The sequence below is a fragment of the Trachemys scripta genome, chromosome 3 (assembly GCF_013100865.1).
Source record: "Trachemys scripta elegans isolate TJP31775 chromosome 3, CAS_Tse_1.0, whole genome shotgun sequence".
In the NCBI taxonomy this organism is placed as follows: Eukaryota; Metazoa; Chordata; order Testudines; family Emydidae; genus Trachemys; species Trachemys scripta.
In genome coordinates, this window is record NC_048300.1 from 58,055,777 (window position 1) to 58,082,557 (window position 26,781).

Here is a 26,781-nt window from a genome sequence, read left to right on the forward strand (position 1 = left end):
CTCCCCCTCCCTCCCAGGCTTGAGAGCCTGAGAGGGAGGGCGAGGAGCGGTGCGCGAATCAGCTGTTTTGGGTGCCATGGCAGCAGCAGCAGAGGTGAGCTAGGGCGGCCGGGGCACATTTTTAGGGGCGGCATTCTGGCGCCAGCCATGCCGCCCCTAAAAATGTGCCGCCCCAAGCACCAGCTTGTTTTGCTGGTGCCTAGAGCCGGGCCTGGTTACTGTAAATAAGAAATTACATTCTCTTCCGCCTGACATTGCCTCCACAGTTCCACTGTAGGAGACTGGATGGCACTGAACTCCCTGAACTTGGCTGAGAAGCACAGCTACTGTAAATCGACAGTGATTTAAACACTTTTCTCCCAAAACCAAGTATCTGCCTTCATACAATATCCTATATAGTTCTAAAGGCCAACATTTTCAAATGTGGGTGCCTAAAATGAGGAAACGATCTTCATTTAGGCAGCTAAATAAAAGTGGCCTGGTTTTTATAGATGTGGATTACTCACAGCTTCCACTGCAGTCAACAAGAACTGTGGGTGCTCAGCAACTCTAAAAAATCGGACCACTTTTATTTAGGTGAATATATATGGATATAGATGCTTACTTTTAAGCACCCAAACTTGAAAATGTTGGCCTGTATTTCTGTTTTTGATATTACCGTTAATTCCAAATTTTAAAACAAAAGTTGCAGAAACTAAGATTCCTGTCCGCCACCAAAAATATTTGATAGTTTCAATTAGAGATCAAAAAACATATTATTAAGAATAGCAGTTTTGCAACCACAGATCCTATCAAAGCAATTAACATTAAAATAGAAAGTACATTATTTTAAAGCCACTAAAACTAATCCATACAAATCTTGATTATAATTTTACAAAAGCAAAGCATAATTCATATTAACAGTGCTGAACTGGAAAGTTGAAGTGACTAGGCCTCTGAAGCCCTCTGTAGCTCCACTGTCATGACTCTGCTCACTCATACCTATGGCAACAGGGCTGCAGAGGGCTCTTTGTGCTGCTGCAGGAGCCATTCAGCTCATCCTCTTGCAGCTGGTGGGCTCATCCTCTGCCTCCTCACACTGCCAGCTGGAGGCCTCTGCTTTTTTATCCCAACCTTCACATGCCCTCTGCAGCATGGATCTCATGTATCTCATGTTGGGAGACAAGGAAGGGATTTGGATAATGCAAGGCTCAGATAATAGGCTTTCGGATAAACAGAAGTATGCAGTATATAAAAAGCAGAGGTCCTGGGAGTGAGTTGGGAATGAACAAAGCTGCAGTCACTTTTCCAGTCTCCAGATAGGTTTGGTAACTATAGCCTTCCTTTCTGTGTTGTGCTTTATTAATATTTATTAAATCAAAGATTGCTAGTCAAAGACTCATTCAGCCGAATTATTTGACCTCTTATTAATAACAGCCCTGAACTCAAATCCCTCATCATAACTATATTTCTTCATTCAAGAGAGAGTATGTTACCACATTTTCAAATAGATACTTTTTTAGCACAACACATATGAGATATTCTGATTACAACAAATATAATAATTTGCATACCCTTTTTAGCTTTTAGTGTTTTCCTCCACAGTGTAGAAAAGATTCCATCTGTCCAGTCATTAGTTGCAGTATCGAGTTTGCCAAACATTTGAGGAGCAGTAATAGCTTTTGGGTTCATACGCATTTCTCTGTGAGGACGCCCACACTCTGTCATTGCCTTCATCAACATAGTTATAACTGTTGTTTTTCCAGATCCACTGGGTCCAAGTATCATCAAACCATGGCGTACTTTATAAGTTTCATATAACTAATAAGAAAAAAAGTGAACAATTTTGAAAAATATCATGCTTATTTTAAAAAGCTACTTTTGCTCAGGTTTAATCATATGAGCCATAGACAAAATTTATAGAATTACATTTAAAGAGAAGACACCTATTTGATAGCAATTAGAAAGCCTTACAGATGAATTACAAACTTCAAAATTATAACGCTTCAAATATATTTGTAATTGCTACTCTTTGTATAATGCTACTGATTAACCTGTAGCTCCTAAACTGATGAAAACCAAATGTGTTTATTGTGAAACTTAGGCCTGATCTACACTAGCAGGTTATGTCGAATTTAGCAGTGCTAAATCAAATTAACTCTGCACCCGTCCACACAACAAAGCTATTTAGTTCGACATAGAGGTCTCCTAAATTCGACTACTGTACTCCTCCCCAACAAGGGGAGTAGCGCTAAATTCGACATGGCCATGTCGAATTAGGGTAGGTGTGGATGGAAATCGACGCTAATAGCTCCTGGAGCTATCCCACAGTGCACCACTCTGTTGACGCTCTGGACAGCAGTCCAAGCTCGGATGCTTTGACCAGACACACAGGAAAAGCCCCGGGAAAATTTGAATTCCTTTTCCTGTCTGGCCAGTTTGAATCTCATTTCCTGTTTGGACATCGTGGCGAGCTCAGCAGCACTGGCAACGATGCAGAGCTCTCCAGCAGAGATGGCCATGCAATCTCAGAATAGAAAGAGGGCCCCGGCATGGACTGATTGGGAAGTCTTGGATCTGATCGCTGTGTGGGGCGATGAGTCCGTGCTTTCGGAGCTATGATCGAAAAGACGGAATGCAAAGATCTACGAGAAGATCTCCAAAGCCATGACAGAGAGAGGATACAGCCGGGATGCAACGCAGTGCCGCGTGAAAATCAAGGAGCTGAGACAAGGCTACCAGAAGACCAAAGAGGCAAACGGACGCTCCGGATCCCAGCCGCAGACATGCCGTTTCTACGAGGCACTGCATTCCATCCTAGGTGCGGCCGCCACCACTACCCCACCACTGACCGTTGACTCTGAGGATGGGATATTGTCCACGCCCACTTCCTCTGAGATGGTAGTGGACAGGGAAGATGAGGAAGGAGATGAGGAGGACGAGGCAGTCGACAGCGCTTACAACGCTGATTTCCCAGACAGCCAGGATCTCTTCATCACCCTCACAGAGATCCCGTACCAACCGCCCCCAGGCGTTAACCTGGACCCAGAATCAGGAGAAGGATCAGCCGGTAAGTGGTTTAAACATGTAAACATTTATTTTGAAAAGAATATTAATATTAACTGTGGCTTTTTCATGATTAGATTGTCCTAGGTACTTAAAGTTCTAGTCTTTGGCAGTGCAACTGCTGCAAAAAAATCTAACAATGTCCGGTACATCTTGATTGGTTTGCCCTAGGCACTCTACTGTTTAGCCCTTGCCAGTGCAGCTACAGTAAAATTCAGTCAATATGTCCGGGGATAGAGCAGAAATCCTCAGGGGACATCTCCATGAAGCTCTCCTGGAGGTAATTGGAAAGCCTTTGCATGAGGTTCCTTGGGAGAGCGGCCTTGTGTCCTCCGTAGTATGAAACGTTTCCGCGACAGGCTACCATCAAGTACTCCGGTATCATTGCCTTGCACAACATGGTGGCATACGGCCCTGGTCTTTGCAGGCTTTCCCGAAGCATGCGTTCTTTGTCGCTGTCTGAAATACGCATCAGAGTGATGTCGCTCATGGTGACCTGCTTTGAATTAGGGGAATGTTAGTATTGGGACTGCTTCCCTGTTCCTTTACAGAACTGTAACCGCCGGTTTACAGCCATGAGGTGGAGGCGGGAGAGGGGCAGCATAGAGGGATCTTTCCCGGGGACAGCCGCAAGGGGGTGGGACAGGGGCAGAGTTCATGCTTGCCGGATTGCTGGCAGCAGGAACTGGCCAACGCTAGAAGCATTGCTTTGAACGTGAAAGTAGGGCAGTGCTATTATTAAAGTTTTAAGCTGCCACAAGTCTACGGCTTACCATGTCAGCCCGCTACCCAAATTCCGCTGTGCTGTTCCGATTCTGTGATCTGCACTGCAAGACCCCAGGGACTGAATGCGAAGGCCGAAAATTCGACCTTGTCCTGAGTGCGCACGTGATAGGTGCTGTGAATGGTCTTTTTCACAGAGAAAGACTATTTTCTTTGTTCACTCAAAAATTTATCTTTCTGAGGAATTCACTCCCTTTTTCCCATCCCACAGCTGTGGCTGTCTCCCGACCTACCCTGTCATCAGACTCCCAGAGGCTGTCGCAGATTAGGCGTAGAAAGAAAAGGACACGGGACGACATGTTCTCAGAACTTATGGGCTGCTCCTGAGCCGAGGCAACCCTGCAGAGTCAGTGGAGGGAGAACATGTCCCAATACCAGCGAGCACACAGTGAACGGGAGGAGAGGTGGCGGCAGGAAGACCAGCAGGCGACTCAAACACTGCTTGGACTAAGGAGGGAGCAAACGGACACGCTCCGGCGCCTTGTGGATGTTCTGCAGGACCGGAGGCAGGAGGACAGAGCCTCGCTGCAGTCTATCTGTAACCACCATCCCCCGCCACAAAGTCCCATACCCCCCTCACTGAAAGTACCAAGAAGGAGGGGCTGCAGAGCCCATGAAAACTGTCACTCTACCCCTGCAGACTGCTCAAGTGGCAGAAGGCTGTCATTCCCCAAAATTTGATAAGTCCTTTCCTTCTCGCCTCACCCAAGCCCCCATCCCAGTTTCATCCCCTAACTGTCCATTTGCTAATAAAAAATATGTTTCTGTTAATTGCTGTTTCCATCATGTTTTTTTAGAGGACAGTCTGTTTTAAGGGGGGAAAGGTGGTTGGTACAGACACGGGGGCAGGTTCAGCAGCAGGTCACACACACAGTGCAGTCACTAGGCACCCTGGTCAGTCTGGGAGGTGGTTTTCATTGTCTGTGGGGGGGGTGGGGGGGCTATGTGACTTTGTGGCGGGGGAGGGCGGTTACAGATCTTATGCAGCGGTCCTTATCCTGGATCACAGAGCCATGCAGCAGGGAATCTGTAACCGTCCTCCCCCTGCCACAAAGTCACATATCCCCCACACACAGAGTCCCGAACAGGAGGGGTGGCAGGCTCCGTTCAAACAATCAGTCCGCCAGTGCGGACCACTGTAGAAGCAGGAGCCTGGCATTCCTCGAGTTTAGAAGCGTCCTTTGCATCAGTACACTACACCCGCTCCCCACCACAGTCTGCGTCCCAGTTTCAACACTTTACCGTGAAAACAGTAATAAAGAAAACGTTGTTCATTAACAAATTTTCAGTGATTTTATTTTTAAATGTGGGTTGGAAGGGGGTGAACGGGGTAAATGGGGTATGAAACTGGAGAGGATAGTGAACAGTCACTGGGTAAAGAAATGGGGGCAGGTTCAGCTTCTCTGTAAACCAACAAAATTGTCACAGGTTACCCTGCTCACTCAGGAACCTAGCTTTCAAAGCCTCCCGGATGCACAGCGCGTCCCGCTGGGCTCTTCTAATCACATGGCTGTCTGGCTGGGTGTAATCAGCAGCCAGGCTATATGCCTCAACCTCCCACCCCGCCATAAAGGTCTCCCCCTTGCTCTCACAGAGATTGTGGAGCACACAGCAAGCTGCAATAACAATGGGGATATTGGTTTCGCTGAGATCGGAGCGAGTCAATAAACTTCTCCATCTCCCCTTGAGATGTCCAAAAGCACACTCCACCACCATTCTACACTTGCTCAGACGGTAGTTGAAGAGTTCCTTTTCACTGTCCAGAGTGCCTGTATAGGGCTTCATGAGCCATGGCATTAGCAGGTAGGCTGGGTCCCCGAGGATCACTATAGGCATCTCCACATCCCCAACAGTTATTTTGTGGTCCGGGAAGTAAGTACCTTCCTGCAGCCGTCTAAACAGACCAGAGTTCCTGAAAACACGAGCGTCATGAACCTTGCCCGGCCATCCGACGTAGATGTTGGTAAAACATCCCCTGTGGTCCACCAGTGCTTGCAGCACCATGGAAAAGTAGCCCTTTCGATTAATGTACTGGCTGGCCTGGTGGTCCGGTCCCAGGATAGGGATGTGAGTTCCATCTATGGCCCCACCGCAGTTTGGGAATCCCATTGCTGCGAAGCCATCTATGATCACCTCCACGTTTCCCAGGGTCACTACCTTTGACAGCAGTACATCAACGATTGCCTTGGCTACTTGCATCATAACAACCCCCACGGTAGATTTGCCCACGCCAAAGTGGTTCGCGACTAACCGGGTAGCTGTCTGGCGTGGCAAGTTTCCAGAGGGCTATGGCCACTCGCTTCTGGACAGTCAGGGCTGCTCGCATCCGGGTGTCCTTGCGCTTCAGAGCAGGGGACAGCAACTCACAAAGTTCAAGGAAAGTTCCCTTCCGCATGCGAAAGTTTCTCAGCCACTGGGATTCATCCCAGACCTGCAGCACTATGTGGTCCCACCAGTCAGTGCTTGTTTCACGTGCCCAGAATCGCCGTTCCATGGCATCAACATGACCCAGTGCCACCATGATGTCCACGGCGCGGGGTCCCGTGCTTTGTGACAGGTCTGTGCCACTCTCAGACTTCATGTCCTCATCGCGCTGCTGTAGCCTCCTCGCCCGATTTCTCACCATCTGCCTCTGGAAAAGGTGGCTGATAAGGTGCGAGGTGTTGACAACGGCCATAACTGCAGCGATGGTCGCAGCGGACTCCATGCTCGCAGTGCTGTGGCGTCCGCGCTGTCACTCAGCAGAAAAGTGTGCAAACTGATTGCCCGCCGGCGCTTTCAGGGAGGGAGGGCGGGAGTGACGGTTGGATGACGACAGTTACCCAAAACCACCCTCGACACATTTTTTCCCTCAGCAGGCATTAGGGGCTCGACCCAGAATTCCAATGGGCAGTGGGGACTGCGGGAACTGTGGGATAGCTGCCCACAGTGCACCGCTTCCAATGTCGACGCTTGCCCCGTTAGTGTGGACTCACACAGTCGAATTACTGTCCTTAGTGTGGAAACACACGTTCGACTTTGTAATATCGATTCCACATATTCGATTTAAGTGACATCGAAGTACTCTCGTAGTGTAGACATGCCCTTAGTTTCTTGAGGGGATTCCTGTCTGACCTCTTCAGAGCAGCTCAAAAATAATTTTATTATAACATATTTTTAAAAGAAGTTTCATGCGATTCACAGAGAAAAATGAATGTTAATACAAACAAGGTATAGCAAGAGAATGATTACCCATTGCAGTTCTAAATAATGTGAGTATGTAAAGTACACATAAGCAAAGAATACCTACAGTTTTGTATTGTGGTGATCATGGGAATTTCTGTTATCACAGGGAGATTTCAATGTCAAAAACACTTGGATTTAACCAAAGGCTCACCCCCCCCCCTGATTTGGATATACCACATGATGGTAATACTAGCCTTTATATCAACAATATTAACTCAATACTTATTTACCTTTCAATATTCTGTGTGGGGTAGCATTCATTGCTTGAGACTTAATTTTAGCCCTAATCTCTTTAAAATAGGACAATGTGTCATCCATCTTGGAACTAAAATAAGACCCTTTTAAAGACCTAGCCAAAATACTGGCCTGAACTTGAGGGCCAAAGGTCAACTAAATAGCCAGCAAAGGTATTTTATCATAGCCATAGTCACATTGTAAATACTGAATCTGAGACACCATAAACTGCCTGGGACTCAAGTCCTTTTGTCCATTTTCCTTAAGAGGCTACCTAAAAATCTCAAGAAGGAGACTTTCTCTGTAAGGTAGTCTCAGTCATAGCTACCCATAGGAGCCTTAAAAGGGAAAATTACTTATGCTATAATTTACTTTCTAGTGGCAGCATCTCCCACAATTCATTATGAATAGGCTATCCCTTTTCCCTGTGGAATTTGGCAATGGTACAATTTTGCTTCCAAGGGTTCTTGGAGAGTTATTCCCAAGCTGTAGAGATAGTCATATAGCTGTCACTTAAGAAAATTATTCACTTTAAAATTGAACTAACTTTTACCTATATACATAACTCAAACTCAAAAAAAAAAAAAAAAAAAAAAAAAAAAAGAATCAATTACCAGGTTAGACTTAATCATGGGGGATGTTACCACTAGAGAGGAAATTATTGGGTAAGAAACTTTCCACTCTAGCACATAGTATCCCCCATAGTCTGTGACAAATGAAAAGAAGTGGGCAGTTAATTATATGAGTTGGGAAGGAAAGAGACAGTTTGGATATCCAGAGCACTTGGCATATTGGGTAAAAGAAGGCAAAGAAGGAGCCCAATCTTCTCTTCAAGATGGTGTGCTTGAGATAGATCTTTAGGGATCTAAGAACACCCAGATTATGCGATAGCTTTCAGTACAATGCTGTGGCATTTAGACAAAATAAAGGAAGGTCATCCTGACCTCCTGAGAGGCATGGAAAGATGCATTCACTTTCAGCAAGAAAGATCTTGGGGTCCTTATCCCCTTATTATAGAACACATAATGAGGTTCCTGCCTGGATAAAGCTGCCAACTCCTAAACTCATCTAGGAGGCATGATAGCAACCAAGAAATAGTTGTAGGTCCCATTTAGAAAAGCCTGGTCTGACTGGAATCCATCACTGAACAGACACAAGGGGTCAGAGCTCTTGCAAGCTGAGAGAGATGGATTCTTCAACAACAGGGGATGAAGTCTTTGGGAACTGAATATAGGTGAGAAACCGGATAAGGCAAAAATCTTTCACTTAGAAAGACAAGGAAAGCCAGCACATTATACTTCTGCGTAAGTACCTGACTGAGAGAAAGTCAGCCATGGCTAGAAAGAAAAAAAAGACTTTTAAGAAATATATCTAGAACCAAGCTGCAGCTTGGTTAGCCGCTAGAAAGTGTATTTAACTTTTGTTTGCTTGTGACGATTTTGTTTTTATCCCTTGTACTCCCTTAAAGTCCCATCTCTTTTTGTTAATAACCTTTTTTTTACTTTAATCTAAAACAACACAGTGCTGTATTTGAATTGAAGTAATTGTTAACTCCACTTAAAGTGAGCTTTTGTTTCTTTAAAGGATCAATAGTCCGCATTACTCTTCTGAATGTTCCAGGAAAGGGCTGGACATTTCAGGGCAGACAGTTGGGGGGAAATTTGGGACTGGGGGTGTGATGGGGTCACTTGACTAGCAGTAACAAATGCTGGTGGAGACCAGACTTTGGCTGTGGTGTAACAAGCAGGCTGCTGGAATCAGCATTGCTGAACCAGGCTTGCTTAACATACAGACAGTGTATGCTTGTATGCTGGCTGTGAGCATCCAGACAAGGAACTACAGCAGCAAAGCATTTTAAGGAACTCAGGGTTACAGGACAAGCAGTGACACAACATCTCACTTGTTTGAATTGCACCCCAAAACACGACACCTGTGAATTTGGATGAGCACAGGATGTGTGTGTCATGGATGTCTGGTGTAGCCAAATGAGGTAGCTGGCTTCTGAGCTGGATGCTGTGGCCCTGACTGAGAATCTCATTGCATCCTCTGAGGCATCTACTACAAAGGCTGTTGCTAGGGCTACTTTTTTCAGGGTAGGCTAGAAGTCAGGATGGCCCCTGTCTTTCACTGATTTAAGGTCATCCAGCCTGAATTCTGTGGTTCTCTTAAAGCAGTAATGGCCAGGGATGCTCTAATGGTGGCTGAGGAAGCCTCAGAGTGGCTCTCACTTTTCTGGCAGCTATTTCTTTGAGAAAAAAATCCCCCTTTGGATGGGATTGTCATATCTTTTGCTAAAGATATCACTGCAGCATTGACCTGTGGTTTATTCTGTGATGGCTTGTTTGAGCTCTAACATTTAATAGTTTCTAAGTCAGGGGTCGGCAACCTTTCAGAAGTGGTGTGCTGAGTCTTCATTTATTCACTCTAATTTAAGGTTTCGCGCGCCAGTAATACATTTTACGTTTTTAGAAGGTCTCTTTCTATAAGTCTTTAATATATAACTAAACTATTGTTGTATGTAAAGTAAATAAGGTTTTTAAAATGTTTAAGAAGCTTCATTTAAAATTAAATTAAAATTCAGAGCCCCCCAGACCTGTGGCCAGGACCCGGGCAGTGTGAGTGCCACTGAAAATCAGTTTGCACGTGTGCCATAGGTTGCCTACCCTTGATCTAAGTGTTCATCCCATTAGGTGTTTTTCATTCCTCACTGATTATGCCCACAAAGGCTGGGTGCAGCAAGATGGCTGTATCATGCAGAGATTTGGAAGGCAGGTATTTACCCTTAGGCCTGTCATCATGTGCCTAAATGGCAGATACAACATTTCTGTACATAGTCCCAAACTTATCAAGGAGAAAAAACCCTTGCAACTTTTTTTCCATGGCCTGCTCAGAGCCAGAATCTTAGAGTACTCCTTCCTCAGTACAGGAGATAGCTCCAGAGTCAGAGGATAAATAGTGTCTAGATTTGTGTCAATCTCCCCTCCCCTCTTTTTTATTCTTTTTGGGTTTCTTTGGCCTTTTTCACCTACTTTTCAGGAGTTGCCACTGGGCTGTGCCTGCACAGGATCTCTCTTTATTTAGTGTCTTGATCTTTCTGGATATATCTCCAGCTGTGTCCTCCCCCTCAGGGTCCCACTTCCCTGCCTGGGAGTGGGAATCTCATTACTAGAGTCCCCAGATTTGTACTGGTAAGCAGAGGAGCTGTGTAGGAACCCTGCTTTTTTTCCCTAGGGAGCTGAGTACTCACTTTGGTATCTGACAGGGGTGGGAAGGTGGACATGGTGCTCCTTAAGCTTATTTTTCTTCCGACTCACCTCTACCCTGGGACATACCCCCTGAGCTGGCCAGATGGTGTCCTCCTCATCCTTGGATTGTCTCTGTGATATGCTCTGTATTTTCTGATTAGGTTTTTCTGCACTGGAGTTGTGGCTCCTGTGGGGAGGCATGGGGGACCTTACAAACCTGACTCTAAGACCCTGCTCTGGCATTGTGAGAGTTGGCTGGCTGTCATCAGGCAGAGTATAATTCACCCTCTGAAGAGCCCATAATTCCTGCCTCACACATGGAACATTGCTTTGATTTAGCCTGGTGTTTGCGGGAGAGCTCTGCCATGCAGGGGGGGTAGAGGGGGGGGGAGGAGAGAGGGCAAGGAGTTCAGCACGGCGGTCCTGAAGTAATGCATCTGAGTGGCTGATACCACCAGACTGCTATTTATCTAATCCAGGAGAGGAGGAGGAGAAAGGGAGATTAAAGGCTGCACACAACTACTCCAAAACACAATTAAAGTCAAAGCTGGGATAGAAATAGTTGGGAGCAAAGCAAACTATCACTCATGGGCAACGCGTAAGCTGCCATTAGGGGAGGCTATTCCCCGGCCCCACCGCTTCTGCCAGAGGCCCCGCCGACCCTCTGCCTCCTCCCTCGCCCCTTCAGCTCCCCTCCCCAGCTGGAGCTCATCCTCCCCCCCCCCCAGTGGCTGCTGGCCCCGCCGCCCCAGTCCTGGGCTGCCCTGCCCAAGCAACCCCAGCCCCCTGAGCACAGGAGACAGGAGGAGAATAGACCCATACGTCTCAGAACTGTTGGAGATGCTGGGCTGCAGAAAAGGATTTCTTACTTATCTCTGTTTAAACCAATTATGGTATAACTAGATTGAAATGGAGCCCTTCTGTGGTTCTGTTGTGAGTATATACTCCTTGTGCTCAGCTGTCCAGTTAATGAAAATGGGGCAAGACCCCTTCTCACCTCTGAGACACAGATCCCTATTCCCTGGCAGTCTGAGACCCACAGGCTGAGAATCAGAAAGGCACAATTTAGAGTCATCAGAAAGAACTATGGACTACTTCCAAATTCCACAAGGAAGAGGCATATCCTATTCATTATGAACTAAGGAGAATGTGATGCACAAAAATAGATTATTCACATACAGAATTCAAGAGCATCTATTACGATCTATAGTTTGTCTGAAGGCTTTAAGCGATAAGATGCTCTACCTGAATAAGCTTAAGATTCCAAGGTGGATGATTAATCAATCCTGCCTCTTCAACCTGGTTGGCTACTGCAGCCTGTAGTTCAACATATGTACTACTGTCCAACTGTAACCCAGGGAAGAGGTCATTGATGAGACTAAGAAATAAGGGCTCATCTTCATCTACCTGAAAAATGGAAAAAAAAATGTTTAAAAGCACAACTATGCATAGTATAGTTTTCTTTTCTCATAAGTCAAAATGAATCATTATGTTACAATAATGAGCATTAAACAATTTAGGAGCTGATTTCAAAATAACATGCTGATTACACTGGTCTACAATTTTTGAGAAGTCATCTGCTTCAGAGATAAAATGTGCTATTTATTACGTATTTTGATGTGCTGAATTCAAATATGACAATTAAAACAGCTGATTGGCTACTGTTTCTAAGATATTTAAGTTTTTACATTTTATGTCTATGTATATTGTGTAGATAGTAGAGTTTTAATCATAAATTGTAAACCTAGGTCTTTTCATGTGTTTATGGTTGCTTTACATGATAATATTTTACCTGTCCTGTTTATGTAACACTTTAAAAATCAGCAAAAGTGTTATATAAATAAAATTTATTATGAAACAAAAGGCAAAAAACTATTATGTACATAGTTTAGTCCTATTCAGTGTCTACTCGGCGCTTCTTGGCTTGTCTCTTGTATTCATTAAATGGAGCATCTCTTGTCACTGTCCAGCAATAGTCTGCAAACATTGATGGGCTCCATTTGCCCTGATAGCGTTTCTCCATTATTGCAATGTCCTGGTGAAATTGCTCGCCGTGCTCATTGCTCACTGCTCCGCAGTTCGGTGGAAAAAAATCTAGATGAGAGTGCAAAAACTGTATCTTTAGTGACATGTTGCAACCAAGGCTTTTGTATGCCTTGAGGAGGTTTTCCACCAACAAGAAACGGTTACTCACCTTCTTGTAATGGTTGTTCTTCGAGATGTGTTGTTCATGTCCATTCCAAGCAGGTGTGTGCGCGCCGCGTGCACGCCAGCCAGAAGATTCTACTATAGCAGCGTCCGTAGGGTTGGCTCCGGCGCCCCCTGGAGTGGCGCCCTCATGGCGCTGTATATAGGGGACAGCCGACCCCCCACCCCGTCAGTTCCTTCTTGCCGATACTCCGACAGAGGGGTAGGAGGGTGGGTATTGGAATGGACATGAACAACACATCTCGAAGAACAACCGTTACAAGAAGGTGAGTAACCGTTTCTTCTTCTTCGAGTGATTGTTCATGTCCATTCCAAGCAGGTGACTCACAAGCCCGAGTCTAGGTGGTGGGGTCGGAGGTAACTGCAGACTGGAGGACTGTGCGGCCAAATGCAGCATCCTCCCTGGCTTGGTGCGTGATGGCATAGTGTGCCGTAAAGGTGTGGATTGAGGACCAGGTGGCCACTCTACAAATTTCCTGCGTCGGGACGTGGGCCAGGAAGGCAGCTGAAGAGGCCTGCACTCTCGTGGAGTAGGCTGTGATAAGCGGGGCTGATATACTGGCCTGACTGTAGCACTCCTGGATGCAGGTTCTGATCCAAGCTGAGATCCGCTGTGACATGACCACGAGCCCTTTCCTACTGTTGGCCACGGCGACGAAAAGTTGGGTCGACTTCCTGAAGGATCTCGTCCTTTCTATATAGAACGCGAGAGCCCTGCGAACGTCCAGAGAATGCAGCCTGCGCTCCTTAGCCGAGGAGTGCCGTTTCGGATAAAACACAGGGAGAAAAATGTCTTGACCCATGTGAAATGGGGAAACCACCTTAGGCAGGAACGCTGGGTGCGGCCTGAGTTGGACCTTGTCCTTGTGGAAGACGGTGTATGGAGGCTCAGATGTTAGAGCTCTGAGTTCCGATACTCTCCGGGCTGATGTGATAGCCACCAAGAACGCAACCTTATATGAGAGGTATAACAGCGAGCATGAAGCCAGCGGCTCGAATGGGGGCCCCGTGAGGACAGACAGGACCAAATTGAGGTCCCAAGCAGGGACAGGTTGACGGATGTGCAGGAACAATCTGTCAAGGCCCTTAAGGAATCATCCAACGAGTGGGTTCGCAAACACTGAGGTCCCCCCGTCTCCAGGGTGGAACGCGGAGATTGCAGCAAGGTGTACTCGAACCGACGAGAGAGTTAGTCCCAGATGTCTCAGATGTAGTAAATAGTCCAATATGAGAGGGACCGGGGCGAGCAAGGGGGCCTGACCCCGTTGTGTAGCCCAGAGGGAGAAGTGCTTCCACTTGGCCAAGTATGTGGTCCTTGTTGAGGGCTTCCTGCTGCCCAACAGGACCTGTCTGACCTGATGAGAGCATTGTAACTCCACTGGGTTTAGCCATGGAGCATCCAAGCTGTAAGGTGGAGCGACTCCAGGTTCGGGTGAAGGAGGCGACCGCGATCCTGCGTGATCAAGTAGTAGGGGCAACCTGAGTGGAACCCTCGTAGACATGTGTAGGAGAGACGTGTACCAGTGCTGGCGCGGCCACGCAGGAGCTATCAGGATGAGTCGAGCGTGATCCCTGAGGGCCTTGAGGATTACCCTGTGAATCAAGGGAATCGGGGGAAAGGCGTAAAAAAACCCGTCTGCCCAAGAGAGGAGAAAAGCATCTGCTAGGGACCCCTGACTGCGTCCCATGAGGGAGCAGAATTAACAACACTTCCTGTTCTCATTGGAGGCAAACAAATCCACCTGGGGATGACCCCAGAGTCGGAAAATTGAAAGAACCATATAAATTATAAATTAATGGAGATATCCCATCTCTTAGAACTGGAAGGGACCTTGAAAGGTCTTCTAGTCCAGCCCCCTGCCTTCACTAGCAAGACCAAGTACTGATTTTGCCCCAGATCCCCAAGTGGCCCCCTCAAGGATTGAACTCACAACCCTGGGTTTAGCAGGCCAATGCTCAAACCACTGACCACTCGTGGCCCTGAAACGAGTGGCTGAGGGCGTCTGCGAGTGCATTGTGCATGCCCAGGATGTAGGATGCTGTCAGGTGAATTACGTTCTGTATGCAAAAGTCCCATAATGCCAGGGCCTCCTGGCAAAGGGGAGAGGAGCGAGCACCACCCTGTTTGTTGATATAAAACATCGTTGGAGTATTGTCTGTGAGGGCAGAAACGCACCTGCCTGCCAGCTGGGACTTGAATGCTATGCATGCGAGGCATACCGCTCGCAATTCCCTGACATTGATGTGCAATGACAGATCCTCCCGCGACCAAAGACCTTGTGTTCTGAGGTGGCCCAGATGAGCACCCCATCCCCGATCCAATGCGTCCATTTCCAGGGATAGGGAGGGTTCGGGGTCCTGGAAAGGAACTCCCGCGCAGACCAACCTGCGGGTCTAGCCACCATTGAAGGGAGTCCAACACTGTCGGAGGTAACATCACCACTGATTCTAGGGAGTCCCTGACTGGCCGATAAACCCGTGCCAACCAAGATTGGAGTGGGCGCAGTCTGAGTCTGGCGTGTCTCACCACGTAGGTACATGCTGCCATAGAATCATAGAATCATAGAATATCAGGGTTGGAAGGGACCTCAGGATGACCTCCCCCACTGCAACTTGAGACCATTGCTCCTTGTTCTGTCATCTGCCACCACTGAGAACAGCCGAGATCCATCCTCTTTGGAACCCCCCCTTCAGGTAGTTGAAGGCTGCTGTCAAATCCCCCCTCATTCTTCTCTTCTGGAGACTAAACAATCCCAGTTCCCTCAGCCTCTCCTCATAAGTCATGTGCTCCAGACCCCTAATCATTTTTGTTGCCCTCCGCTGGACTCTTTCCAATTTTTCTACATCCTTCTTGTAGTGTGGGGCCCAAAACTGGATCACGTTCCTCGATCTACTGGCAATGCCCCTACTTATACAGCCCAAAATGCCGTTAGCCTTCTTGGCAACAAGGGCACACTGTTGACTCATATCCAGCTTCTCGTCCACTGTGACCCCTAAGTCCTTTTCTGCAGAACTGCTACCTAGCCATTCGGTCCCTAGTCTGTAGCAGTGCATGGAATTCTTCCATCCTAAGTGCAGGACTCTGCACTTGTCCTTGTTGAACCTCATCAGGTTTTTTTTGGCCCAATCCTCTAATTTGTCTAGGTCCCTCTGTATCTGATCCCTACCCTCTAGTGTATCTACCACGCCTCCTAGTTTAGTGTCATCTGCAAACTTGCTGAGAGTGCAGTCCACACCATCTTCCAGATCATTAATAAAGATATTAAACAAAAACGGCTCCAAGACCGACCCTTGGGGCACTCCGCTTGAAACCGGCTGCCAACTAGACATGGAGCCATTGATCACTACCCTTTGAGCCCGACGATCTAGCCAGCTTTCTATCCACTTTACAGTCCATTCATCCAGCCCATACTTCTTTAACTTGCTGGCAAGAATACTGTGGGAGACCGTATCAAAAGCTTTGCTAAAGTCAAGGAATAACACATCCACTGCTTTCCCCTCATCCACAGAGCCAGTTATCTCATCATAGAAGGCAATTAGGTTAGTCAGACATGACTTCCCCTTGGTGAATCCATGCTGAATGTTCCTGATCACTTTCCTCTCCTCTAAGTGCTTCAGAATTGATTCCTTGAGGACCTGCTCCATGATTTTTCCAGGGACTGAGGTGAGGCTGACTGGCCTGTAGTTCCCCGGATCCTCCTTCTTCCCTTTTTTAAAGATAGGCACTACATTAGCTTTTTTCCAGTCATCCGGGACCTCCCCCGATCACCATGAGTTTTCAAAAATAATGGCCAATGGCTCTGCAATCTCATCTGCCAACTCCTTTAGCACCCTCGGATGCAGTGCATCCGGCCCCATGGACTTGTGCACATCCAGTTTTTCTAAATAGTCCCGAACCACTTCTTTGTCCACAGAGGGCTGATCACCTTCTCCCCATATTGTGCTGCCCAGTGCAGCAGCCTGGGAGCTGACCTTGTTCGTGAAGACAGAGGCAAAAAAATCACTGAGTACATTAGCTTTTTCCACATCCTAGGTCACTAGGTTGCCTCCCTCATTCAGTAAGGGGCCCACACTATCCTTGACTTTCTTCTTGCTGCTAACATACCCGAAGAAACCCTTCTTGTTATTCTTAACATCTCTTGCTAGCTGCAACTCCAAGTGTGATTTGGCTTTCCTGATTTCACTCCTGCATGCCTGTGTCCTAGTAATTTGAGGCAGCTTCTTACTGTGGTGGTAGGGTAACTTTGGAGGCCGAGAATGATGTTGGATATAGTTCGGAATCTGGCCTCTGGGAGATATGCCCTGGCTTGTGTCGAGTCCAGAACTGCTCCTATGAATTCGATTTTTTGAGTTGGAGACAGTGTGGACTTGGCCTCGTTGAGTAAGAAGCCGAGTGAGCGGAAGGTCTGCCTGATGAAGACCACCTGAGCCTCCACTAGTGCCTTGTTTCTGCCCTTGATGAGCCAATCGGCCAGGTAGGGAAATATCTGGATCCCGTGTCTGCGCAGGAAGGCTGCCACGACTGCCATGCACTTCGTGAAGACCCTTGGGGCTGCTGACAGACCAAAGGGCAGAACCGTAAACTGAAGATGAGCGTTGCCCACGAGAAACCTGAGGTAACGCCTGTGCTGAGGGATTATTGCGATATGAAAGTATGCGTCCTTTAAGTCGAGGGTGGCATACCAAGTCTCCTGGATCCATGGAAGGAATGATGGAGGACAGGGAGACCATGCGGAACTTGAGTTTCTTCACAAACTTGTTGAGACGTCGCAAGTCCAGAATAGGTCTGAGGCCCCCTTTCGCTTTCGGAATTAGGAAATATCGAGAGTAGAAGCCCTTGCCCCGTAGCTCCAGCGGAACCTCCTCCACTGCCCCTGAAGCGAGGAGGGGCTGAACTTCTTGAAGTAGAAGTTGCTCGTGAGAGGGGTCCCTGAAGAGGAACGGGGAGGGGGGCTGGTGGGGCGGAAGGGAGGAGAACTGGATAGAATATCCCTCCTCTACCGTGCGCAGCACCCAAGCATCCGATGTGATCTGGGCCCATGCCCGATAGAAGGGGGACAGACGTGATGAAAAGGTAAGGTTGGATGGATCCATGGTTCTGACTGGGAGGTCGTCCTCGACCAAGCCATCAAAATGGTGGTCTGGGCCCCTGCGTAGGCCTTGGTTGGGCAGATGACTGTCCGAAAGGCTGCTGTTGTTGCCTCCTCCTTCTGTGCGAGGCATCCCCTCGATTTTGAGGCTGGTACGGTCGAGGGGCCTGCGGCAGCCTGAACTGCCTACACTGGATAACAGGGGTGTGTAGACCTAAGGAATGGAGGGTGGTCTGCGAATCCTTTAGGCTATGGAGTCTCTTATCATTCTTTTCTGAGAAGATCGTGGGGCCCTTCAAAGGGCAGGTCCTGGATCGTTTGTTGGACCTCGTGAGGGAGGCCGGAAGCTTGAAGCCAGGCCCCACGCCTCATGACCACTACCAGTCGCCAATGTGCGTGAGGCTGGATCAGCCGCATCCAAGGCCACTTGGAGTGAAGCACGGGTAATCAATCTTCCCTCATCAACTAGGGCCGAAAACTCAGTTCGTGAGTCATGTGGGAGCAGGTCCATGAACCTAGACAAAGCCGAGCACGTATTGTGTCCATACCGGCTCACTATGGCTTGCTGATTGGCAATGCGCAACTGCACACCCCCCATTGAATATACCTTGCGCCCGAACAGGTCCAGCTTCTTAGCCTCTCTATTTTTAGGAGTAGCCCCCTGGAAACCCTGGTGTTCCCTCTGGTTGGCCGCATCTACCACTAGGGAGTCCGGTGGGGTGGGGGGTGTATAAAGATGTTCATACCCCTTGGTAGAAACAAAATATCGCCTCTCAGTCCTTTTGGCCGTAGGAGCCAATGAGGCTGGAGTTTGCCATAAGGTGCGGGTTGTGTCCGTAATGGTCTTAATGAGAGGGAGGGCTACCCTAGACGGACCTGACGGGGCCAGGATGTCAATCTGTGTCCACCTCGATCTGCTCAGTCTGTATCGAGAGGCTCTGGGCCGCTCGAGTAAGGAACTGTTGGAGGATCCTATTGTCCTCTAGGGCCGGTGCCGCTGAAGTTCCCGCTACTGCCTCGTCCGGAGATGAAGAGGAAGATGTCCCATGCAGCGGCCCTTCATCTACCACATCTCCCTCTGTGAGGGCCTGCGGCACACGGTACTCAGGCTGCGTGGCCGGTGTGGGCTCAAGATGCGGCACCGCGGCCGGTACCGGGGTCGCCACCGAATGACGAGGAGTGCTGGACAGTGCCTGCGCTATTGGGAGCAAAGTCCCCATCAGTGCCATTGTTTGACCAGGGGGTGCCGTGTCCCCTTGTGGCACACTCCTGTCAGACGGCGGTGCCAGTGATGGTGGCATTAGCGGCGGTGCCGCAGATGTTGAGGAAACAGAAGCGGTTCGTGAGCAGGGCCCGTACGCCTGACCCACTGACTGATGGTAGGCCCACGGCATCCAGAACGGCCACTGTGGGGGCGGTTGCCACTGCTGCTGTTGGTGCCACTGCGGTGGGTACGGTTGGGCACTCGTACGCGAGGACAATCGCCTGTTCCTCGATCTGTTAGAACAGTACGAGTCCGCCTCTGAGTCAGAAGTCACTGAATATGAGGACATCGGAGGCGCGGTACCCACTGTTGCCGGAGGGGGTACTCGCACCGGTGCCTCTGCCGCAGTGCCGCGTGGAGAGCGCGGTGAGCGCATCGCCGGTTTGCCCCTAGAGTGGTAATGGGGCCAAGAGGTAGCCAGAGGTTCTCTGCACTGGTGCAGCGACACCGGCACCGGGAGGCTCAAGCGGTCTGATGCGGCCTCGAATGCCTCCGGCGTCGATGGGAAGCGCACCTCGTCCATCATGTCCGGGGATCTATGCCGTTCCGGACTGGACCTTGCCCTCTCCGGGGCGGGAGTCAACGGGATGGGCCGGATGGGTCTGCGGCGCGAGTTGTCCTGTAACACTCGTGGACGGCGCCGGACCTTTAGAGTCCCGGTGGGGAGATTGTTCTCTCAGCGGCCTGTTCTTTTTAACCGGCACTGGCGATGGAGAGCAGCGTCTTGTAGAAGATGGTTTCTTATGCGCCGACTCTCTCCGGTGCTGGGGTTTCGGGGCCTTGGCCTCACGACTTATCTCCGGTGCCGGGGCACTGCGCACAGAGGATGAAGTGCTGGGTGCCAGCTCGGAAGGCCCGGGATCCAATTGCCACCGCAGTGCCGCCTCCATTAGGAGGACTTTAAGTCTCTGCTCTCTATCTTTGAGAGTCCTGGGGCAAAAAGCCCTGCAGATAGTGCACCTATCCCTTTGATGGGTCTCTCCGAGGCACCGTAAGCACGAAGAGTGCGGGTCACTCTTCGGCATAAATTTCCCACAGTCCCAACAGAGTTTGAACCCTGGGGACCTGGGCATGCCCCAGCGGGGCAACAAAAAGTTGGGGAAACCCCCCCAACTAATATCTAACTAGCTAACACTAACAACCAACTAACTAATTAACTATTTACAAGAACTACAGAACACTGCCACGATTGCTGAAGAGCAAGCGAAGTTCCAGCTAGCCGTCACCGGCGGTAAGAAGGAACTGAGGGGGTGGGGGGTCGGCTGTCCCCTATATACAGCGCCATGAGGGCGCCACTCCAGGAGGCGCCGGAGCCGACCCTATGTACGCTGCTATAGTAAAATCTTCCAGCTGGCGTGCATGCAGCGCACACACACCTGCTTGGAATGGACATGAACAATCACTCGAAGAAGAACCTGTAGTTGTCTACCTTGTTGTTTCTGAGAAAATTTATTGCCACTAACTGGAAGGCTTTCCATGCCGTCTTTTCCTTGCCATGCAGTGCATGGTCAAATGCATCATTTCGAAGAAGTTCACGAATCTGAGGACCGACAAAGACACCTTCCTTTATCTTAGCTTCACTTAACCTTGGAAATTTTCCATGGAGGTACTTGAAAGCTGCTTGTGTTTTGTCAATGGCCTTGACAGAGTTCTTCATCAGACCCAGCTTGATGTGTAAGGGTGGTAACAAAATCTTCCTTGATTCAACAAGTGGTGGATGCTGAACACTTTTCCTCCCAGGCTCCAATGACTGTCGGAGTGGCCAATCTTTCTTGATGTAGTGGGAATCTCTTGCACGACTATCCCATTCGCAGAGAAAACAGCAGTATTTAGTGTATCCAGTCTGCAGACCAAGCAAGAGAGCAACAACCTTCAAATCACCACAAAGCTGCCACTGATGTTGGTCATAGTTTATGCACCTCAAAAGTTGTTTCATGTTGTCATAGGTTTTCTTCATATGGACTGCATGACCAAGTGGAATTGATGGCAAAACATTACCATTATGCAGTAAACAGCTTTAAGACTCGTCTTCGATGAATCAATGAACAGTCTCCACTCATCTGGATCGTGAACAATGTTGAGGGCTGCCATCACACCATCGATGTTGTTGCAGGCTACAAGATCACCTTCCATGAAGAAGAATGGGACAAGATCCTTTTGACGGTCACGGAACATGGAAACCCTAACATCACCTGCCAGGAGATTCCACCACTGTAGTCTGGAGCCCAACAGCTCTGCCTTACTCTTGGGTAGTTCCAAATCCCTGACAAGGTCATTCAGTTCACTTTGTGTTATGAGGTGTGGTTCAGAGGAGGAGGATGGGAGAAAATGAGGGTCCTGTGACATTGATGGTTCAGGACCAGAAGTTTCATCCTCTTCCTCTTCCTCGTCTGACTCAAGCGAGATTGATTCTGGTGCATCAGGAACCGGCAGTCCTTCTCCGTGGGGTACTGGGCGTATAGCTGATGGAATGTTTGGATAATGCACAGTCCACTTTTTCTTCTTCGACACACCTTTCCCAACTGGAGGCACCATGCAGAAGTAACAATTGCTGGTATGATCTGTTGGTTCTCTCCAAATCATTGGCACTACAAAAGGCATAGATTTCCTTTTCCTGTTCAACCACTGGCGAAGATTTGTTGCACAAGTGTTGCAGCATATGTGTGGGGCCCACCTCTTGTCCTGATCTCCAGTTTTGCAGCCAAAATAAAGGTGATAGGCTTTCTTAACCATAGTGGTTATACTGCGCTTTTGTGATGCAAAAGTCACTTCACCACAAACATAGCAGAAGTTATCTGCACTGTTCACACAAGTACGAGGCATCTCTGCTCACTTTGGCTAAACAGAAATGTGTCCCTTTGCAAAATCAAACACTGACAAACAAGAGAGCACGACACTGTATGATTTCTAGAACTGATATAGGGCAATTTGTTCAGCAGAGTGATGTAAGCTTCCTTATGATTGCATCATCCATGATTTCTAGGAATAACATGATGCAATTCATATCATGTATGATGCAATACCAGCTTCAGATTGCATCATTCATTGTTTTGCCTAAAAAGCAAGTACTGTCCAAACCCAGTCATAGATTTATTCATAGAGCCAGTCAAAGATGTATTTTAGTCATTTCTGGTTTAAATTGAGATCCCTTCCCTTTATAACTCACTTATCCTCCGCCATTCCCAAGTCAAGGGTTGTATATACTGACCCAATAGCATATCTTGAAAACTAGAGCCAATCAACAATTTTAAGCATCATTTTCATTCTCAGTGACCCAGAATTAGTAAAGTTTGACTATATTTATTTAAGAAACATTTTGGCTGTACAGCAGTGTTATGCCCCTAAATTCAGGCCACCAAAAAAGGAGGAACATCATTTAAGAAGATGCACACCAACTTTTGAGTATGCCTAATTATATATATTTTAGATGTGTACCCATGTACACAAGTGTGCATCATTAAGCAGGCTGACTATAAAGAGCAATCTAGTTAAGTGAGCACTCAAGTTAATCTCTTCATTTATACAATGTTCATCACCCTGTGCACACTTAATTTAGTAAGGAAAATAACATACTGCCCATGCACAGCACACTAGTGTTTTGTTTATGACCTCAAACATTTTAAGCATTGTTTTCAAATTTGATAAGCACATTCTGCTCATTGAGCTACTTGCCAGTCTGAATTTTAAAAATGAAGTTTAGAAGTGTTTGAGATTTTTAAAAAAAGCATATAAAAAACTGTAAACTATAAAAAACAGGTAAGACATTCACCCATAGACTACTGAACTCTTAAACTGACAGAGTCTCACCAGTTTAGAGAGGTTCATATCCCTTAGTCCTCTCATAACAGTACTCAATTCACTGTCATCTGGTCTGGCCCTCTTTTGAGCTCCAAGGGTCCTCAATACGGAAAGGATATTCCTCAGACCAAAGTCATAATGAACCTAAAAAAGGAAAAAAAAATTGCTTACATACCAATAATTGGAAGTCTCCAGATTTATTTCCTCAATAGATCTATACTCAGAGTTGTGTGCTAAGCCACGCAGGCCTGGACCTATTAAAAAAAATTAGTCAAACCAGTGTTATCTGACTCAATGAATTCACAAAGACTATAGCATGAGTCTACTCTCACCAATATTAGTGTAAATGAAGAATGATTCCATTTAAATAATTTAAAAAAAAGAGAACTAGGCTTTGTCAGCAAAGTTCTCTTCTGGTGTAAATTTGTGCCGTTTCCATGATTTCACCAGTGTTTATATCCTCTAATGCTAGACTATGGTATTTACACTGTAGCCCTGCCTAGTGGGCAGGGCAGAAGCATGCCATTCAGGAGGAGCACCAGTGAGATTATACTTCAGATGATGCACTGATCTCTCCCCATGGTCTAGTATAGGGGAGTATTGTACTCAAAGAGGGGTTATCAATGGTTTGCTGTCAAATTGGGAGGGCATACCTAGTGGGGTCCTGCAGGGTCATTCCTGGGTCTGGTACTATTAAATGAGTCACTCAACCTTGTGCAGTAACTCAGGTTCTTCGAGATGTGTCCCCCTCTGGGTGCTCCACTTGTAGGTGTGTCAGTACCCCCTGCACCTGAGATTGGAGATCTTCATCAGCTGTGCATGTTGGACAACACATGCACACCTCCCTGCTCTTGCGCAGTGCATGTGACATTTATATAGCACTAAAGAGTCCTGTGGCACCTTATAGACTAACAGACGTATTGGAGCATGAGCTTTCGTGGGTGAATACCCAATTTGTCGGATGCATGTAGTGGAAATTTCCAGAGGCAGGTATAAATATGCAAGCAAGAGTAAGTCAGGCTAGAGATAACAAGGTTAGTTCAATTAGGGAGGATGAGGCCCACTTCTAGCAGTTGAGGTGTGAACAACAAGGGAGGAGAAACTGCTTTTGTAGTTGGCTAGCCATTCACAGTCTTTGTTTAATCCTGATCTGATGGTGTCAAATTTGCAGATGAACTGAAGCTCAGCAGTTTCTCTTTGGAGTCTGGTCCTGAAGTTTTTTTTGCTGCAGGATGGCTGCCTTTAAATCTGCTATTGTATGTCCAGGGAGATTGAAGTGTTCTCCTACAGGTTTTTGTATATTGCCATTCCTAATATCTGATTTGTGTCCATTTATCCTTTTACGTAGGGACTGTCCAGTTTGGCCGATGTACATAGCAGAGGGGCATTGCTGGCATATCATGGCGTATATTACATTGGTGGACATGCAGGTGAATGAACCGGTGATGGTGTGGCTGATCTGGTTAGGTCCTGTGATGGTGTCTCTGGTGTAGATATGTGGGCAGAATTGGCATCGAGGTTTGTTGCATGGATTGGTTCCTGAGTTAGAGTTACTATGGTGCGTTGTGTAGTTACTGGTGAGAATATGCTTCAGTTGGCGGGTTGTCTGTGGGCGAGGACTGGCCTGCCACCCAAGGCCCTGACTCCACCCTTTCCCCACCCCCATTCCAACCCCTCCCCAAAGCCCCGCCCCAACTCCGCCCCCTCCCTGCCCCTATTGGATCCCATCCCCAAATCCCCGCCCAGGCCCCGCCTCTTCCCCCAGCGCGCCGAGTTCCCCCTCCTCCCCCCTCCTTCCCTGCCCCGCGAAACAGCTGTTTCGCAGCGCAAGCGCTGGGAGGGAGGGGAGAGAAACAGGACGCGGCAGCGCGCTCGCGGAGGAGGCAAGCTAGAGCAGGGGAGCTTCTCCGTGGGTGCTCAAATTTGCCGCCCCTGCAAATTTGCTGCCCTAGGCCTAGGCCTTGTCGGCCTAGGCGATAATATGCCGCTGAGGAGTGGTGCATCCCACATTATGAGGAATGCGTCTCCCATAGATCAGTGTCCCAGTCCCACTCTGGAACAGAATTGAGGGCAGCAGGTGTTTTGTGCTGTGTGGCAAAGAGGTCTATGGTGGGGTATCCCTATCGGTTAAAGATGTGCTGAAGTGCTCGCATGTCCAGTTCCCACTTGTGATCATGGGAGAACCTCCTGCTCAATGTGTCCGCAGTGGTGTTCTGGTGTCCAGAGAGGTACACTGCTGAAATGGTGCTGATGTGTTGGATATACCTGTTTCACAGTTCCGCCCTGCCTGTTGATGTAATACATGCAGGCAAGATTGTCCATCATGACTCTGATGGTACAGTGTTTGAGCAGAGAGAGGAAATGTCAGCAGGCATTGAGGACTGCTCGTAATTCTAGGAGATTGTTGTGTAGGGCAGATTCGGTTAACAACCATCGGCCCAGCACTATGTGATCATGGAGATGCGCTCCCCAACCTATTAGGGACACATTGGTTGTTAGGATCATGGTCGGTGTTGGTTGGAGGAAAGGAACTCTGACACAGATGTTGTTGGGCTGTGTCCACCAAAGCAATGAGTCCTTGACTCGCATTGGCCTGGATAACAGCTTGTGGAGGCTGTGTTTCTGGGGGAGATATACTGTACAGAGCCATGCCTGAAGACATCACATGTGTAGTTTTGCATGTATGATCATGAAAGTGGCTGCTGCCATGTGGCTTAAAAGTTGAAGACATGTTCTGGCAGAGATCTGGGGGCAGACTTGTATGTTGGATACCAGATGTACTATAGCCGAGAATCTGTGAGGTGGTAGGAAGGCTCTGGCTTGTATGACATCCAACTGTGCACTGATGAATTCTAATTGTTGTACTGGCATTAAAAGTGGATTTTTCTAGGTTCACAAGGAGGCCTAGCTTTGTGAACAGATCTATTGTTATGCAGACAGCTCAGAGAGCATCGGTCTAGGATGGGGCCTTGAGGAGACAGTCGTCCAAGTATGGAAAGATGACAACTCCTTGTTTCCTTAGGTAGGCAGTGACTACCTCAAGGATCTTGGAGAACACCCGAGGTTCCATGAACAGTCCAAAAGGTAGTACCTTATACTGGTAGTGGTTGTCACCCATGATGAATCAGATAAATCGCCTGTGAGCAGAGTGTATTGAAACATGAACGTATGCATCTTGGTGGTCGAGGGCCGAGAACCAGTCCCCCTGTTTCAGTGCTGGGATAATATTGGAGGGGGTAACCGTTTTGAAGTGTTGCAGTTTGACAAACTTGTTTAGATTGCAAAGGTCCAGGTCACCAGCTGCCGGATTTCTTCTGGATCAGGAAACAGGGGTAGTAGAAACCCTGTCCCATGTGCTGGGAAGGAACCAGTGCTATGGCTTCCAGTTGCAGAAGATGATTTATTTCTCCCCATAGAATGGAATCATGAAAGGGGTCCTTGAAGAGGGACAGGAAGAGGGGGTGACAGGGCAGGATGGATAGGAAGGGGATGGAGTATCCTTCCTTGATTATCTCTAGAACCCACCTCTCTGAGGTGATTAGTCTCCAAGATGGGAAAAACAGAGTTAGTCAGTTGCTCAATGGTTGGAATGTCAAAGATGGTGGGAATGACTGGAATAGGGGGAGGCTTCTTGGGTCCTTGATCACACCTTCAAAATTGTTACTTCAGTGAGGGGTAAGAGAGGTAGCCCCTTGAGGAGCGGGCTGTCTACGTTTGGTAGGTGGTCTTTGTCTTGGGCACTGAATTTCATAGTGCTAGTAAGGGGTGTACTGCTGTGGTCAGGATTGTGGGGAGAGATAATATTTCCCCAGACATCTCTTCGGCACAGGTAGGTAAATGCCAAGAGATTGGAGTGTAGAGAATCGTCTGTGTGCTCCAAGAATAGTTT

The 26,781-nt window shown here is 47.9% G+C and overlaps 1 protein-coding gene across 1 annotated transcript in view; it reads right to left on the reverse strand.

The window, feature by feature from the left end:
* The window catches only part of DNAH8 (dynein axonemal heavy chain 8), a 585,957-nt gene that overhangs the window by 195,024 nt on the left and 364,152 nt on the right, over positions 1-26,781 (reverse strand). Inside the window, exons 49-51 of the mRNA XM_034764627.1 lie at positions 22,902-23,036; positions 11,778-11,939; positions 1,554-1,800 (exon numbers count right to left, since the gene is read on the reverse strand). Coding sequence (XP_034620518.1) covers positions 1,554-1,800; positions 11,778-11,939; positions 22,902-23,036 — 544 coding nt within the window. The remainder of the gene's footprint in view (positions 1-1,553; positions 1,801-11,777; positions 11,940-22,901; positions 23,037-26,781) is intronic.